This window comes from Arachis ipaensis, chromosome B5 (genome assembly GCF_059453495.1).
Source record: "Arachis ipaensis isolate K30076 ecotype BB chromosome B5, ASM5945349v1, whole genome shotgun sequence".
NCBI classification, from domain to species: Eukaryota; Viridiplantae; Streptophyta; class Magnoliopsida; order Fabales; family Fabaceae; genus Arachis; species Arachis ipaensis.
The window spans coordinates 3,089,242-3,103,737 of record NC_142440.1 but is presented as its reverse complement, the minus strand read 5'-3'; the positions used below and the strand labels follow the sequence as shown (position 1 = coordinate 3,103,737).

The 14,496-nt window shown below is 36.7% G+C and overlaps 1 protein-coding gene across 1 annotated transcript; it reads left to right on the top strand.

Moving 5' to 3' along the window:
* The first annotated feature begins 9,966 nt into the window (after positions 1-9,966).
* On the top strand, positions 9,967-13,682 carry LOC107642482 (thioredoxin reductase NTRB). The gene is made up of 2 exons (XM_016345856.3): positions 9,967-11,176; positions 13,310-13,682. Exons 1-2 carry the CDS (start codon positions 10,135-10,137, stop codon positions 13,378-13,380), a joined length of 1,113 nt encoding a protein of 370 aa, XP_016201342.1. The 5' UTR covers positions 9,967-10,134; the 3' UTR covers positions 13,381-13,682.
* The last annotated feature ends 814 nt before the right edge of the window (positions 13,683-14,496 follow it).

Sequence of the window (14,496 nt, the reverse complement as noted above, 5' to 3'; positions counted from 1 at the left end):
TAATTCAAATTATTATTGGAATAGATAATTCGAATTAGGCTGATTCAAATTATATAAAATTGTGTTTTTGATAAATTGTTGTAACAATTTTCCTTTTGATAAAATGGTGTAATTTTGAGCTCTATTTAATTTATAAGTGTGATTTACCCTATTAAGTAGTTATAATAAACATTTATATTGATATTGTCTTGTTTTTGAAAATATACCAATATTACTTTATCTTTACCCGCACGTACAAGTATATGATACAATAATAATCTACTAAGAGTTTGGTAAAAAAATTAATTTTTTAAAAACGTTATGTGCATATAAAAAATTAGTTATATATATATATATATAATAATAATAATAATAATAATAATTTATTTTATTTTTAATATATATTTTATATTTTAATATAATTTTATATTAATAACTAATATTAATAATTAATTTTAGTGTATATTTAAAATAGTTGTTGATTTCTTTTTTTTTTTCATTTTTTGTTACTACTTCTAATATCTTGTGGTAAACTAGCAACTTACTAATTTTTTTAGAATTTTTTTCTGTTAAAATATTATCAATTTAAGATTTAACAAAAATTATTTTATGCCATAATATCAAAATTTTTATAACCTAAACTATAGAGTTTAATTTTTGTTAATTCCAAAAAAAAAGAATTTAAACATAAAGCAGATAAAAGTAGAAAAAAGAAATATGTATAAAAACAAACTCGTGCAAATTTAAAAAAGATTTTTGCATAAAAGATATTTAAAATATATAATTATTTATGTATTTTTTATTAATTTAAATTTTTTGAATAAGTAATCTGATAAAAAAAAGTTTACTCTTAACTTATTAAAAGTTGTTTAGTGATGAGAAATTAAGTAACATACTTATATACACGAAATTTTATATTTCATTTCAATTTCAATAACACATCATATTTTAGAATAATGCTATAGATTCGAGAGATATTTTTGGAGATAGTTACTATGATACTTGCATGTAATTGCTTAATTTATTAAAAAATTAAAAATTAATATTTAATTTAAAAATATAAAAATAAATAATTTTTAAATATTTAGTAATTATTTTTAAAAAATAGGCAAATAAGATACCAAATTCAAAGAAACCATAAAATTTGTCTTTTGTGAATATGCTTTGATGCATGTATCTGAAAATGATCATTCTTCTTAGGGTGTTAATAGCTAGAAAGAAGATTTCTAATTTCCACCTATTTGCAATGGAACCCGTTGGTTTGTAGCTAAATATACAATTAAGGAGGAAAAAAAAATTTAAATGGCCTGATAATTATTTCAAAAGAAGATATTTTTAATAAATTTTTTTTTGGATTTTGATATTTATTTTTATGAGATTGATTAATTTTTTTTGTTAATATTTTTGCTCTATATTAATAGAATAAACTTATATAATATGTTAAACTGTTGATTTATCTATTAAGACCCAATTAGAATTGATAAATTATTTTTTTGTTGGGAGTTTCATTGTCTTTTAAGAATAATTGTAAAAGTAATTTAGTTTTTAAAATATATTAACTAAATTTATTATGTAAAACTACGAAATATTAATGATTTTTAAATTGATTTTACTTATATAAATTAAATAGAGGATATATTAGTGATTAACGTATCACATAAGAATATTTTAAAGATAGATTGTTGACAAAAAGACTAATCAAACTCACAAAATTAAATATCAAAAACTTAAAAAAATATTTTTTTTAATTAAAAATCTTGTAACCCTTAAAAAATTTATCTGAGGCCAAAATAGGTATTCAACCAACAAATAAGTTTAAAGCTGCTTCTGAAGGAATAGTTCACGAGCATAAGTAAATAATATTTAAACACATATCAAGAAAAACAGTGTGACGAATTATTTGAAAAAGTTGTTCGTGATTGGAAGAAATGGAACGCTCTCTAAACCCTAAGGCGATAGCGGAGGAAAAATCTTCTCAAGAAAATGACCAAATACAGAAAAATGTCAAGAAAACTAAACCCAACGGGGATGAAATCCCGCAAGATGCAGAGGAGGTACCACGCAACAAAGAAGGTGTCACTACGATGGTGATGGATAATGTTGGTGAACGGCAGAGCCAACCCCCTTCCGCACCGAGGAGTCAATCGGATTCCGTACCGACGGGTGAGGTTGCATCAAGAACGACAAGAAGCTGTTCTTATAAGGATAGTCAGATGTTAGGGGGAGCCAGGATGGATTTATCTCCGGTAGAGATTGTTCAATTGGTGGCTGAGGATTATTCTCTGGATGAGGTTGTGGAATTAACCAATGAGGAAGCAGCCCCCTTCAATCCAAAACCAGTATTTGAAGTGTCCCTGGAAGAATACGACACATGGTGCAAGCCTTGGAAGTTTTTCCTAATTGTCAAACTTCTGGGAAAAAGCTTGGGGTTCCGTGCTATGGATGCCTGGATTCCACGGGTATAGGCCAGGAAGGGTGAAGTCAAAATCATTGACTTAACTAGGGATTTTTTCCTAGTTCGATTCCTAGACGAGGAAGATTATCGACACGCTATGTTCGAAGGCCCTTGGCAGGCTGCTAGCCATTATCTCTTGGTACAAAGATGGAGGCCATTCTTTAACCCTTGTGCTAATAATTTTTAAAGAATTGCAGTGTGGGTGCGGATTCCAGATTTACCCGTGGAATTGTACACTCAACCGTTCTTGTGAAGAGCAGTGGAAAAGATAGGTTCTATGCTCAAAATTAACCAAATCACGCCAATTCACTCGAGGGAAAAATTTGCGCGGCTATGCATTGAGATTGACTTACGGCGTAAACTTGTTTCGGCCATTGAAGTATTAGGCCGAGAGTTCATGATAGAGTATGAGGGCTTGCATTTGATATGTTTTAGGTGTGGAAGGTATGGTCATAGAAGGGAGGAATGTCCTGATGGAGGAGTCACGAACACCAAGATGCAGCCGCAAGCGACAACGACTGAGACCATTCCGATGGTTAAAGCAAATGGGGAAGGTTTAAATGTAGCTAATCTGGCTCCAGATAATTCGGAAGTGGTTCCCGAAGAAAGGGGGATTGTGATAGAGGTGCAAGCAAAGTCCACGGGAAGGGTTGATGAGAATGTTGGAAATCAAACCACTTCTTTTGGGCCTTGGATGCTTGTGAGCAAGAACCAACGTAGAGGAGCTCGCCCTAAGCAAGGAAGTGGGACAGGGCCCAAAGTGCAAGTTCAACTGGGATCACGTTTCAACTTGTTGGGCAATGAAGAACCCAAAGACCCAATAACTCCTGATTTGGGCAACATAGCCTCAACTCACACGCCCAAACATTTTGAAGGAAATGAGGAGAAATTGAAACTTTCGTCTCAGGAGGGAAGAAGAAAGAAAACCCAAACTGGGAAGACTCCTTCCATTCTCAAGTCTAATCCGTTTGCTGTCCAGAGCAAAGGGGTGTCAAAAACGCGAATGGAGAGGAAGGAAGCAGGGAGTCAAAGTTTTGAAGCAGTGGTGAATAACGGGAAAAAAGTAGACTCCTCTCCTAGTCCTGCGGCAAAAAATCAAAAGGAAGTTGATTACTGACATTCAATTAATTTGATTAAACAGGCACAATTCATGACTGGAGGTGACAAGCTGGGCTTGGAAGGGCTTCCTTATGTTCAAACATATTGTCCTTCGAAGGAGGATATCAGGGCTGCAAATAAAGTAAATTGCAATATGGGAGACATGGGTATAGCATCAAATCCACCGGATCCTGGAGTAATGGTTGATGCACACTCTCCTGTGGTTTCTGTTTCGATTTCTCCCATGGTGGAGCAAGCTTCAGTAGGTATGGGGGTGGATGATCCCACTCCTGTGTAATAGCTGGTTTTAGTATTTTCTTACTGTGTTTTCTGCCTTTTTCCGTTGTTGTTGTTTATTGTGAATGTAATAATGTGAAACTGCAAAGGTGTAGGATGTAAAGGTTTTTTCAGGTTGGTTAAGGATTTATGTGGTCATTATCACTCTAATATACTCTGTTTACTGGAGACTCGTATCTCTGGAACAAAGGCAACGAACATTGCTCAAAAGTTTGGTTTCTCTCCTTGGCATCTTGTGGAAGGTGTTGGCTTCTCTGGAGGTATTTGGGTGTTGTGGAATGATATGTTTTGGTGTATTGAGATTCTAGAATCGCATAGGCAATTTGTCAACCTGAAGGTAGCTTATCAAAATGAGCTTCCTTGGTTTCTAACTGTTGTCTATGGATCTCCCCATATTGCTCCACGAGTTGATCTTTGGTATAATATTCGAAGATTGGAAGGTCTCATTCAAGGCAATTGGTGTATGGGTGGCGACTTTAATTGTGTGCTTACGAGTGCAGACACTGGGGGGTTTTCAACTTATCCAGAGATCATCACCATTTTGCCGCCTGTCTTCTTGATTCCGAGTTGCACGATATTGGGTTCCAGGGGCAACCCTTTACTTGGCAGCAGGGGACTATCTGGAGGAGACTGGATAGGTATGTGGCAAATAACTCATGGTCTCTGTGGTTTTCGCAGGCTCTGGTGAAGCACCTGCCGAAGCTGAAATCAAACCATGTGCGCATCCTACTTAACTTGGATTATCATGGTAATTCCTTTGTTAGACCTTTCCGTTTCTTAGCTCCTTGGCTTATTCATAAGGATTTTCATGCGCTATTGATTAATAATTGGTGTACTGATAACCTGCTAGAGGATAATATTTCATCTTCCATGTCCACTGCAAAAATTTGGAATAATGAAGTATTTGGTAATATTGCAAAGAGAAAATCTCGCATTTTAGCCAGGCTTAATTGTATTTCTGCAAATCTTTCTTTTGAGCCGAATCCTTTTCTTGAGGATCTTCAATCGTGTTTATGGAAGGAATTAGAAGATTTGCTCATTCAAGAAGAAATATACTGGAAAAAATGTTCACGATGTAAGTGGTTAAATTATGGAGACATGAACACCTCCTATTTTCATGGTGTAGCCACTTCAAGAAAGAGACGAAATAGAGTAAGTATGCTGAAATACCAAGCAGGAGTCTGGATTGAGTAGGATCAGCAGTTGCAAGATCATAGCCTTAATTTTTTTCAGAACCTTTATACGAAAGATTCCGGGTATGAGAGATTGGAAGCTCCGGGTTTGTTTCCAACGATTTCTGAGGATGATATAGCAATGTTGACTAAGGAGGTGACAGTTGATGAGATTAGAACTTCCCTCTTTGCATGGGGGCCTGGAAAGCTCCAAGTCCTGATGGTTTGCCTCCAATGTTTTACCAAAGTAATTGATCTTCTATTAAAGATTCTCTAATCAGTTGGGTTAAAAGGGTCTTCCAATATCATCAACAGATTAAAGTTGTGAATAATACTTATATTTTCCTTATCCCAAAGATTTATAATCCCGAGACCATAAGGCATTTTGGGCCAATTGGTTTGTGCAATGTATCATACAAACTCATTACCAAGATTGTGTCTCAACGACTGAAAGAAATCATGCCCAAGCTTATTAGCCCTGCTCAATGCAGTTTTGTTCCAGGCAGACAGAGTGCGGACAATATTTTGGTGGCACAAGAGGTCCTCTACACTATGAGAAATAAAAAGGGTGAGGGCGGATTCATGGCCATTAAAATCGACCTTGAAAAAACATACGATCGGTTGAAATGACAATTTATCAGAGATACTCTGCTGGAGGCCAACATTCCCAACAATCTAGCTGATTTGATCTTTCACTGTTACTCGTCAGTAGAGATGCAGGTTCTTTGGAATGGGTCACCTTCAGTCTCCTTCACTCCGAGTAGAGAAAACCGCCAGGGTGATCCAATTTCTCTAGATCTTTTCGTTTTATGCATAGAACGCCTATCTCAAATAATCTCGGTAGCAGTGAATAATAGAATTTGGGAGCCTATTAAGCTTAGCAAGGGAGGTCCGCAACTCTCTCATATCTGTTTTGCTGATGACATTGTTCTTTTTGGAAAAGCAACTATGGATCAAGTAGAAGTCGTGCGTGGTATGTTGAATTTTTTTGCCGATGTTCAGGTCAAAAGGTGAATTTTGCTAAGTCTTGTGTTTTCTTTTCAAATAATATGAGTTTCGAAAGAAAACGTAGGTTAAGTGATGCTCTTGGTATGAGACTTACGAATAACTTGGGTAAGTATTTGGGTGTTCCTCTTCTTTATGGTAGAGCTCGGAAGGAAGATTTTCATTTTATCATTGATAGAATGTCGAATCGACTGAACTCTTGGAAAGCCCAGAGCCTTTCTCTGGCCGGTAGAGTAACCCTAGCCCAATCTATTTGGTGACTATTCCCTCTTATGTTATGCAAACAACGAAGCTTCCTGTGAGTATTTGTAATAAAATTGATAGTATTTGTAAAAAATTTTGTGTGGGGTGGTGCTGATTTGGAGAGAAAGCCACATTTGCTTAGTTGGGATAAACTATGCCTCCCAAAAAACCAAGGGGGTCTCAGTTTTTGGCCAACAAAAGTGATAAACAATGCCAATTTAATGAAACTGGCATGGAAGCTTGTCCAGAATAAGGAGGAATTATGGGTGAAAGGGATCCGAAGCAAATATGGCTATGGGGAGGAACCTCTTCCTTTCTTCAAGAAGCATTAATCAAGTTCTAATGTTTGGCAAGGAATTCAAACTGTTTGGAAGGTATTTCAAAATAATTTGATTTGGAGGGTGGGTGTAGGGAGTCGAATCATTGGATACCAGGTATTCACAGTCTCATAGATTTTGCTCACTCGGAGGTTAATGAGGACATGCTTGATGAAAAAGTATGTGATTATGCAATTGATGGTAGATGGGATTATGAACGAATTTCCTTGACGTTGGGTGAGGATTGGCTCTCGGTTTTTGCTGCCATTAAGCCTTCAGAACCATGTTTTGGGGAAGATATTTTGGCTTGGCTCCCTACATCCAATGGCCAATTTTTAATGAAGTCTGCTGGTGCCTTATTTTTTAGCAATGCAGAAGAGGATAGATCATCTCTGTTCCGTCGAATTTGAAAGCTCGAGCCCTCGTAGAGGTTGCGCATGTTTTGCTGGCTTGTTGAAAATAAGGCTCTTCTTACCAATGAGCGGCATTGTAAGCGACACATGACATCGGATGATCGATGTGGTGTTTGCATAATTTTCCCGAGTCTTTGCTCCATGTCCTCCGCGATTGTGAAGTGGCAAGAAGGACATGGATGGGCATTGACAACAGTTTGGTGATCGGTAACTTCTTCAACACTCCTCTTTTGATCTGGTTGTTGGATAATTTATCTCCCAATACTCCTTCTAAAGGCCGTGCGTGGCCTCTTCTTTTTGCTACCACGATGAATATGGTATGGTACCGGCGCAATAAGGTTATTTTTTATGCCGCTGAGGTTCTTGAAGAAGGAAAGTTAGCTAGTCTTGCTATTCATCTTGCCAGTGATGTTCAACATGCATATATTACTGTCGACAATGTGAAGAAGAAAGTGGATACTTTCATTGATAAGTAGGTTAAGTGGATGCCACCTAATCCGCCTTTCTTTAAATTAAACACCGATGGATCTGTCCTGCAGAATGGGAGAGCTGCTTATGGAGGCATTATTAAGGACAGTAATTGAAATTGTATTTCTTGTTTTAATGCCAATTTGGATTACTATTACAGCAGTGGAGCTTTAGGGTGTCTTCCTGAGTGTTCACCTAGCTTTAAGTCTTGGATTGGAAAGTCTTCATATTGAGGTGGATTCTTTGGCTGCAGTGAAACTGTGTTCTCATAAAGGAATTGAATGTCATTCTTTAAAGGCTATTGTCTTGGCTATCAAGGATAGGTGTGACAAATTATGTAATTGGAATTTGAATCACCAGTACCGTGAGGCGAATTCGTGTGCAGATGGATTTGCTAACTTTGGGCATAGCTTGATGATTGATTGTCATGTTTTCTTTACCTTACCTTCATGTATTTCGCTTTGCTTTCATTCTGATGCAATTGGCACTAAGGATGGCAATAGGTCTCCATAGGGGTGGGGACATGCCTCCCGCCCCCTGCCCTCCGCCTCCATTATCTGTCCCCGTCTCCGCGACGGGTAATGGGGACCCCGTATCCGACGGGGACTTGGGTATCCGCGGATATCCGCAAATTTTTATAAAAAAGGAAAAAAATTGATAAAACCAAATACCATAGCAGAAATTGAAGGTAAATCACAGAGCCAAGGTTAAATCAAAATTAGTAAATAATATTCATTGATTATTGGTAAATCAAATTGAAGGTATTACTTCACAGAGCTAGTCACAGAAATTGCAAAAAACTGAAGTATTATGCCAAATCCTCCCTATTAATCACTGACAGAAGCACATATATGAAATAATAATTACAGAAATGGCAGAAAATCACATAAATCAAATTAACAAATACTATAAGGTAGAACACAAAAATTGAAAAAAATTCACCGAAAATCACATGAATCACAAAAAAAAATGGAATTACAAAATGGCGAAGAAGAATAGCGATGCTCACTAAACATCGACGGCGCGATGCTGTTGCTGCCACGAAGATGGCGACGACGCGTCGCTCCTGCTACGATGAAGGCGCGACGCTCCTGACGGGATGACGAAGGCGATGGCTCGACGCTCCTGACACGTGAAGACGGCAATGACGTTCTTTGTTTTGGGGGAGGGAATCTGCGAGGGTGAGGGAGTTTAGGGGGACTGGGGGAGTACGGTGAGGGGGTTTGGGGGCGGTGGCCAGCAGTGAGAAATGGAAGAAGAGAGGTGGACAATGGATTAGAGTAGTGGCTGTAGATTATGGTGGTCTAGTGAAGTCTCAGAGAGAAGAGGTTATGGTTCATGTCTGCAAAAATAAAATAGAGGCTAGGGTTAATGTGATTGGAATGAAACTAATACACAATATATATATATATATATATATATATATATATATATATATATATATATATATATATATATGACATTTTGGTAATTTCTCATAATAAAAAATATACGGATCTTCACGGCCTCCGTCCCCGTCACCCGCAGGTGGATTTCGCCCCCCTAAATTTGTTTCCCGATGGGTAATTTTCTGCGAATATTCGTCCGCCAGAAAAAATTGTCATGCCTAATTGGCACGTACCATTCGAGGGTAGTTACTTCTTAATTTTATCTTTGTTTGAGCTTCTTAGTTTTTTTCACGAGCATCATAGAATATTAGAATCTTTGTGGTAGCATCATAAGTGCCAAAGAAATAGAATTTTGGGATATGCTTATTAGTTATTATGGAATTATTAATGCATGGCTATGTATAACCGTGGCTTTATTATCTGATGTTTATAGTTATATCTTATATGGGCTATAAAACTTTAATACTATATATATATAGTTAAAATTAAGAAAAAATAACACTATGAAATCATTTAGTAAGTTTGAACAGGTAAAACAAGAAATTATTAAATAATTGTCAAATAAAACTAATGTTAGTTTTAATGATACAGAATTTTTGAAAAAAATTATAAAACGATTTTATACAAATGAAAAGAAGTTTAAAATTTGAATTTTGTTTTGATTTTTTTTATACATTTTTTAAATAATTATCTAGATATTTCAATAAAAACTCAAATTAAATTAAATGCACAAGTTATTTTTCACTTATATGATATTTTTTGTCATATTCTTAAATAATTTAGGAGCTTATTTGTTGTTTCCATCCTTTAAAATTATTTTTGTAAATCTTATAAACTATCGAATACCATTTAATAGTTATTTAAAAAATAGTGATCAAATAAAAAAATTATTACTAGATATGTACGTAGCATAATAAAAGTTATCATTCATAATGAGAATTAGTGTATATTTTTATGTTTATAAATTAAGAAAGTGTATAGTCACCAAAAAAAAAAGAAGTCACCAAAATTAAGAAAGTGTATAATAAAAAAAAAATTAAGTGTTATTTGCTTATCTTGGCGCCCAGAAGCAAAAGGGAAACACCCATTTCGCGCCTTATTCAAATGAATATCTCACGTTCCAGTTTCCACAATCACAATGAATGTGAATATTTAATTATTTACTATTAGGATAATTTTATGAAAAAATATAAAAAAAATTGATTTTGCCTCTAATAATTAGAGAGTAAATAAAATAAGAGAGAGAGAAAACAAAAAAAAAAAAGTCAAAGAAAGAGAAGGAGAGTGGCGATTAAAGTGATGAGATTTTGCCCTAACTACACTCTCCAAAATCTCATTTCTAAGGTCCGCAGTCACGTCGCCGCTCTTCGCCGGGCCTCCACCACCACTGCCAACGCCGCAGCATACTCTGCCTCCACCATGAGCACCCTCAAAACCAAGCTCTGCATCATAGGAAGCGGTCCTGCCGCCCACACTGCTGCCGTCTACGCCGCCCGCGCCGAGCTCAAGCCAATCCTCTTCGAAGGATGGATGGCCAACGACATCGCCCCCGGAGGCCAGCTCACCACGACAACCGACGTCGAGAACTTCCCCGGCTTCCCCGACGGCATCCTCGGCGGTGAGCTCATGGAACGCTGCCGCAAGCAGTCGGAGCGATTCGGCACCGAGATCTTCACGGAGACCGTAACGAAGGTAGATTTCTCGAAGCGTCCTTTTACCGTTTTCACTGATTCCAAAACCGTCGTGGCCGATTCCGTCATCGTGGCCACCGGCGCCGTCGCCAAGCGCCTCCCCTTCGAGGGCTCCGGTGAAGGCCCCAACGGTTTCTGGAACCGCGGGATCTCCGCGTGCGCTGTGTGCGATGGCGCCGCCCCGATCTTCCGTAACAAGCCGCTCGCCGTTATCGGAGGCGGCGATTCCGCCATGGAGGAAGCGACATTCCTCACGAAGTACGGTTCCGAGGTTTACATCATCCACCGTAGGGATACGTTTAGGGCTTCGAAGATTATGCAGAGCAAGGCCTTGAACAACAAGAAGATCAAGGTGATTTGGAACTCGGTGGTGGAGAAGGCTTACGGTGACGAAGGGAACAAGAAGCTTGGGGGTTTGAAGGTGAAGAACGTGGTGACTGGGGAGGTTTCTGATTTGAGCGTGAATGGGTTGTTTTTTGCGATTGGGCACGAGCCTGCGACTAAGTTTCTTGGTGGACAGCTTGACCTTGATGCTGATGGCTACATTGTGACGAAGCCCGGGACGACGAAGACCACTGTTGAGGGTGTTTTTGCTGCCGGCGATGTTCAGGACAAGAAGTATAGGCAAGCTATTACTGCTGCTGGCTCTGGTAATTTTCTCTTACTGGCTCACTGTGTCTTCGTTTTGGTTATTTTAAATTGGTTTCTGTGATGGTAGTGACTACGGGTTCATCTGAGGTATCGTGTCCTATGTTCATGTGTGTAAGTTTAGGTGTCTGCACCAAACATGAGTTCATGGTCCTATGTTTTCATTTGTGTTTTACTTTATTTGACTGAGTTTTAGTAGAAATGAAGCAGGAATGCACCATTTGGATGTTGCATCAGTTCCTGTACGAATTGCTAACAATGTGCATTCCTACATGTTCAGTTCAAAAGAGCATTGGTTTCGACCCCAATACATAAGGCCATCTGAAATTTGAAAAGGAAAATAACACATAAAATTTGAGTTTGTTTTAAAGTTGGGAACAATTTTTTATGCTTAAGAAAGGGAATGAAGTGCGGATGGGCTTATATATTATGCTGTGTCTGTTCCTAGCAGTGTTTTAACCTTGGTTTGTCTCATGTGTCCCTGGAAGTGTATGTAGTGCATATCTCTAGTATACAACAACTAGATCTTGCCTTTTGTCATTAGGCATAGTTGCCTCCGAAAGCTGATTGAAATCTTAGAAGAAATTATTTAAAGGGATTTAAATATATAATGGATTAAATACATATGTGATCTATTATAGGGCTCTATGTTTTGGTTTGAATTGTGTAGCTGACTCTACCTAGTGAGAAAATGCTTAGTAGTTGTTTTATTCCTCCGGAGTTTGGTAAACTGGAAATGAAGCATTGCAAGCACATGAAAGAAAATGTCTATTGGAATCCTTTAGTTGAATAGTATTCAAGATTGCAAGGTTTTTTAATAAATGAGAATATTGTAGCAAACTAACAAAAATGTTCCAATTAACCATTGGTTCTATTAGAACTCATTAAGTAAATTCAACCTCTCTTGTTCTATCTTTGGTTAGCCATTCACTTGAAACTGAATGTTCAATTGCTTCTTGTAGTTATTCTGAATTTTGAATAGTTTTCAAGATTCTCTGTTTTGGAGTATCTAATAAATCATTTAATGATATGAATGTCTCTACCGGAACTGAATGTGATTCCTATGTTCTTTGGAGTTCTGATTTATATCTAGTTTTACTGTAGTCTGTAGCTTACTAGTGGTAGCTTGTATTCTTTTTCTTTTTTTCTTGTTCATAATGATAATCTGATAATAGTGTTGGTTTCATTTGTTTCTGTTTCTTCTATTTTAGAGGTCTGACCTTAGCACAAAAGGTTTAATTGAACTAAAGTTCACTTGATCAAGATGATGTTCTATCAAACCTTTTATTTTGTGTATAACAAGTCAATCATGCACCAGTTATTGCATGAGCATGCTTATGAAATTTGAATGAGAACACCTTGATACATGTATAATAGATGCCAGTAAATTTCATCTGTTAATTCTTAGTTTTGTTGAGATCACAAGCATGCTAAACTTAAGCAACAATAGTTGTCTAAACTTGTCTTATATTTATCATTTTACATTCTGCATGCTTTATAGGTCCTTAAAACTTTATCCGCTTTCTTGTTTATCATTTTTTTTGTCTTGGTTGTAGCTACTATCTTTAATCTTGTTAATTTGTTATGTGAAATGTGAAAACAATCTTACCGTTTACATCACATTTGATGACAGTTACGCCGTTTCAACATTGGCAATGTCATTAAGGTCTACATGTGCACTATATCGTAGTTTAACTGTAGATGTGGAAATTTAGAACTATTTATTCTGTTATTGAGTTGACAATTAGCATTGGTGCCGGCACACATATAATACTCATTCATTTAAAGAGCTCAAGTTGTATGGATTAGAGATTGCCAATTTGCCTCGTTTTGTTGTGTGGATGCATTGTTTGGACCTGATGTATGACCTTGTTGTAAAGAGTTATTCTTGGTTTGGCACTGCCTACTCTAGGCCCTTGATTCAATATTAAAACATGTGAAAGGTTGTTGGTCCACATTAAAAAATGCACCAAGCACCAAAATGAAATGGTGTGCCCAGAGAGATATGTTAAGCTGTGCCTACCCAAGATATTTAAGCTTTGAAGGAGAAATTGGTGTTTATTATTTACCACTGAACTTGAAATTTTAGCAATAAATGCATTCATAATAATGAATAAGTCATGATACATGTGCAGGGTGTATGGCAGCCTTGGATGCAGAACACTATCTGCAAGAGATTGGTTCACAACAGGATAAGAGCGATTGACTAGCTAAGGCAAGAGGCTTAATTAGAAGCAAGGTTTAATTTGTGGGTGAAAATGAGGAAAGCTCATAATATATGCTGCTATGATTCTTATATTTAAGTTGGTATTCAATTATACACAATTTGATTAGAGATAGATTTGCATTATTTTCGAAAAAGCAATGGTCATTCACATACAGGGTTATTTATGGGTTGTATTCTTCTGTTTAGTTATTGTGATAATGCAGAGATATTAGGTTGCACCTTGTATTGAAGTATTTAACCCAGTAACATGCCAAGAAACGATCAGGTCAAATTTGAGTAAATTATTGTGGGCTACACTTGCTAGGTCTGTTATGAATTTATTATATTATCTGTAGGAGTTTCCCATCATGTTACAAGCTGGATATATCAAATTATCAATCAATTATGAATTATAATGTCATCCACCTAAAAGTGTCTGGCCCTTTTTTGACTTGGGCGAGTTTATGTTATGTTTCCTGTTCCGGGAATTCCGAAATTATATATATTGGTAGAAAACTGTCCTAGGTGGTCCTTGTACTGTTTTCTTGCTAACGGCCAATACCTGGCTAGTGCCTAGTGCTGCTACAAGGAAAATGCTGCTATTCTGATGCTCTAGCTTTGAACCTTAATTTTTATTGGCAATTGATGTGCTCATGTGCGGCTATAGAATTAATCTTCTACTACTACTACTATAAAAGGGTTTAGGCACTTTAATGTCCTTTACTCACATTCTATTTTTCTATTTTATCTTTATCACTCTTTTTACCACACACGTGCTCATCTTTTTTCACCAATAACTACACAAAATCACCATATGACATATGTGGTGTGCTATAGAATTAACTGCCATTATTATTTTACAGTTACCCAAAAAATATGTCACCAATTTTCAAAATGCAACTTCACACGCCGATGCTATTGAAAAAGAATGGTTTTACGTGGAGGTGAAGCCTGAAAGGTGTATTTTTATTGCACAAATGTGTATATGAAGCATCAATTGTTTTTGGTTTCATGTTAAAATGTTTGTTATTAACCATCAAAACCTGAATATTCGTTGTTACCAAAATTATTGTAGCACATCGAAAATAATCTGCCTTTCAGAACCATCTAAAGAGA

What these genes read in the sequence shown, in the direction of transcription:
- LOC107642482 (XM_016345856.3), top strand. Translation starts at nt 10,135, where the DNA reads ATGAGATTTTGCCCTAACTACACTCTCCAAAATCTCATTTCTAAGGTC. An exon ending in TATTACTGCTGCTGGCTCTG is followed by an intron (nt 11,177 to 13,309) that starts GTAATTTTCTCT and finishes ATACATGTGCAG; the next exon opens with GGTGTATGGCAGCCTTGGAT.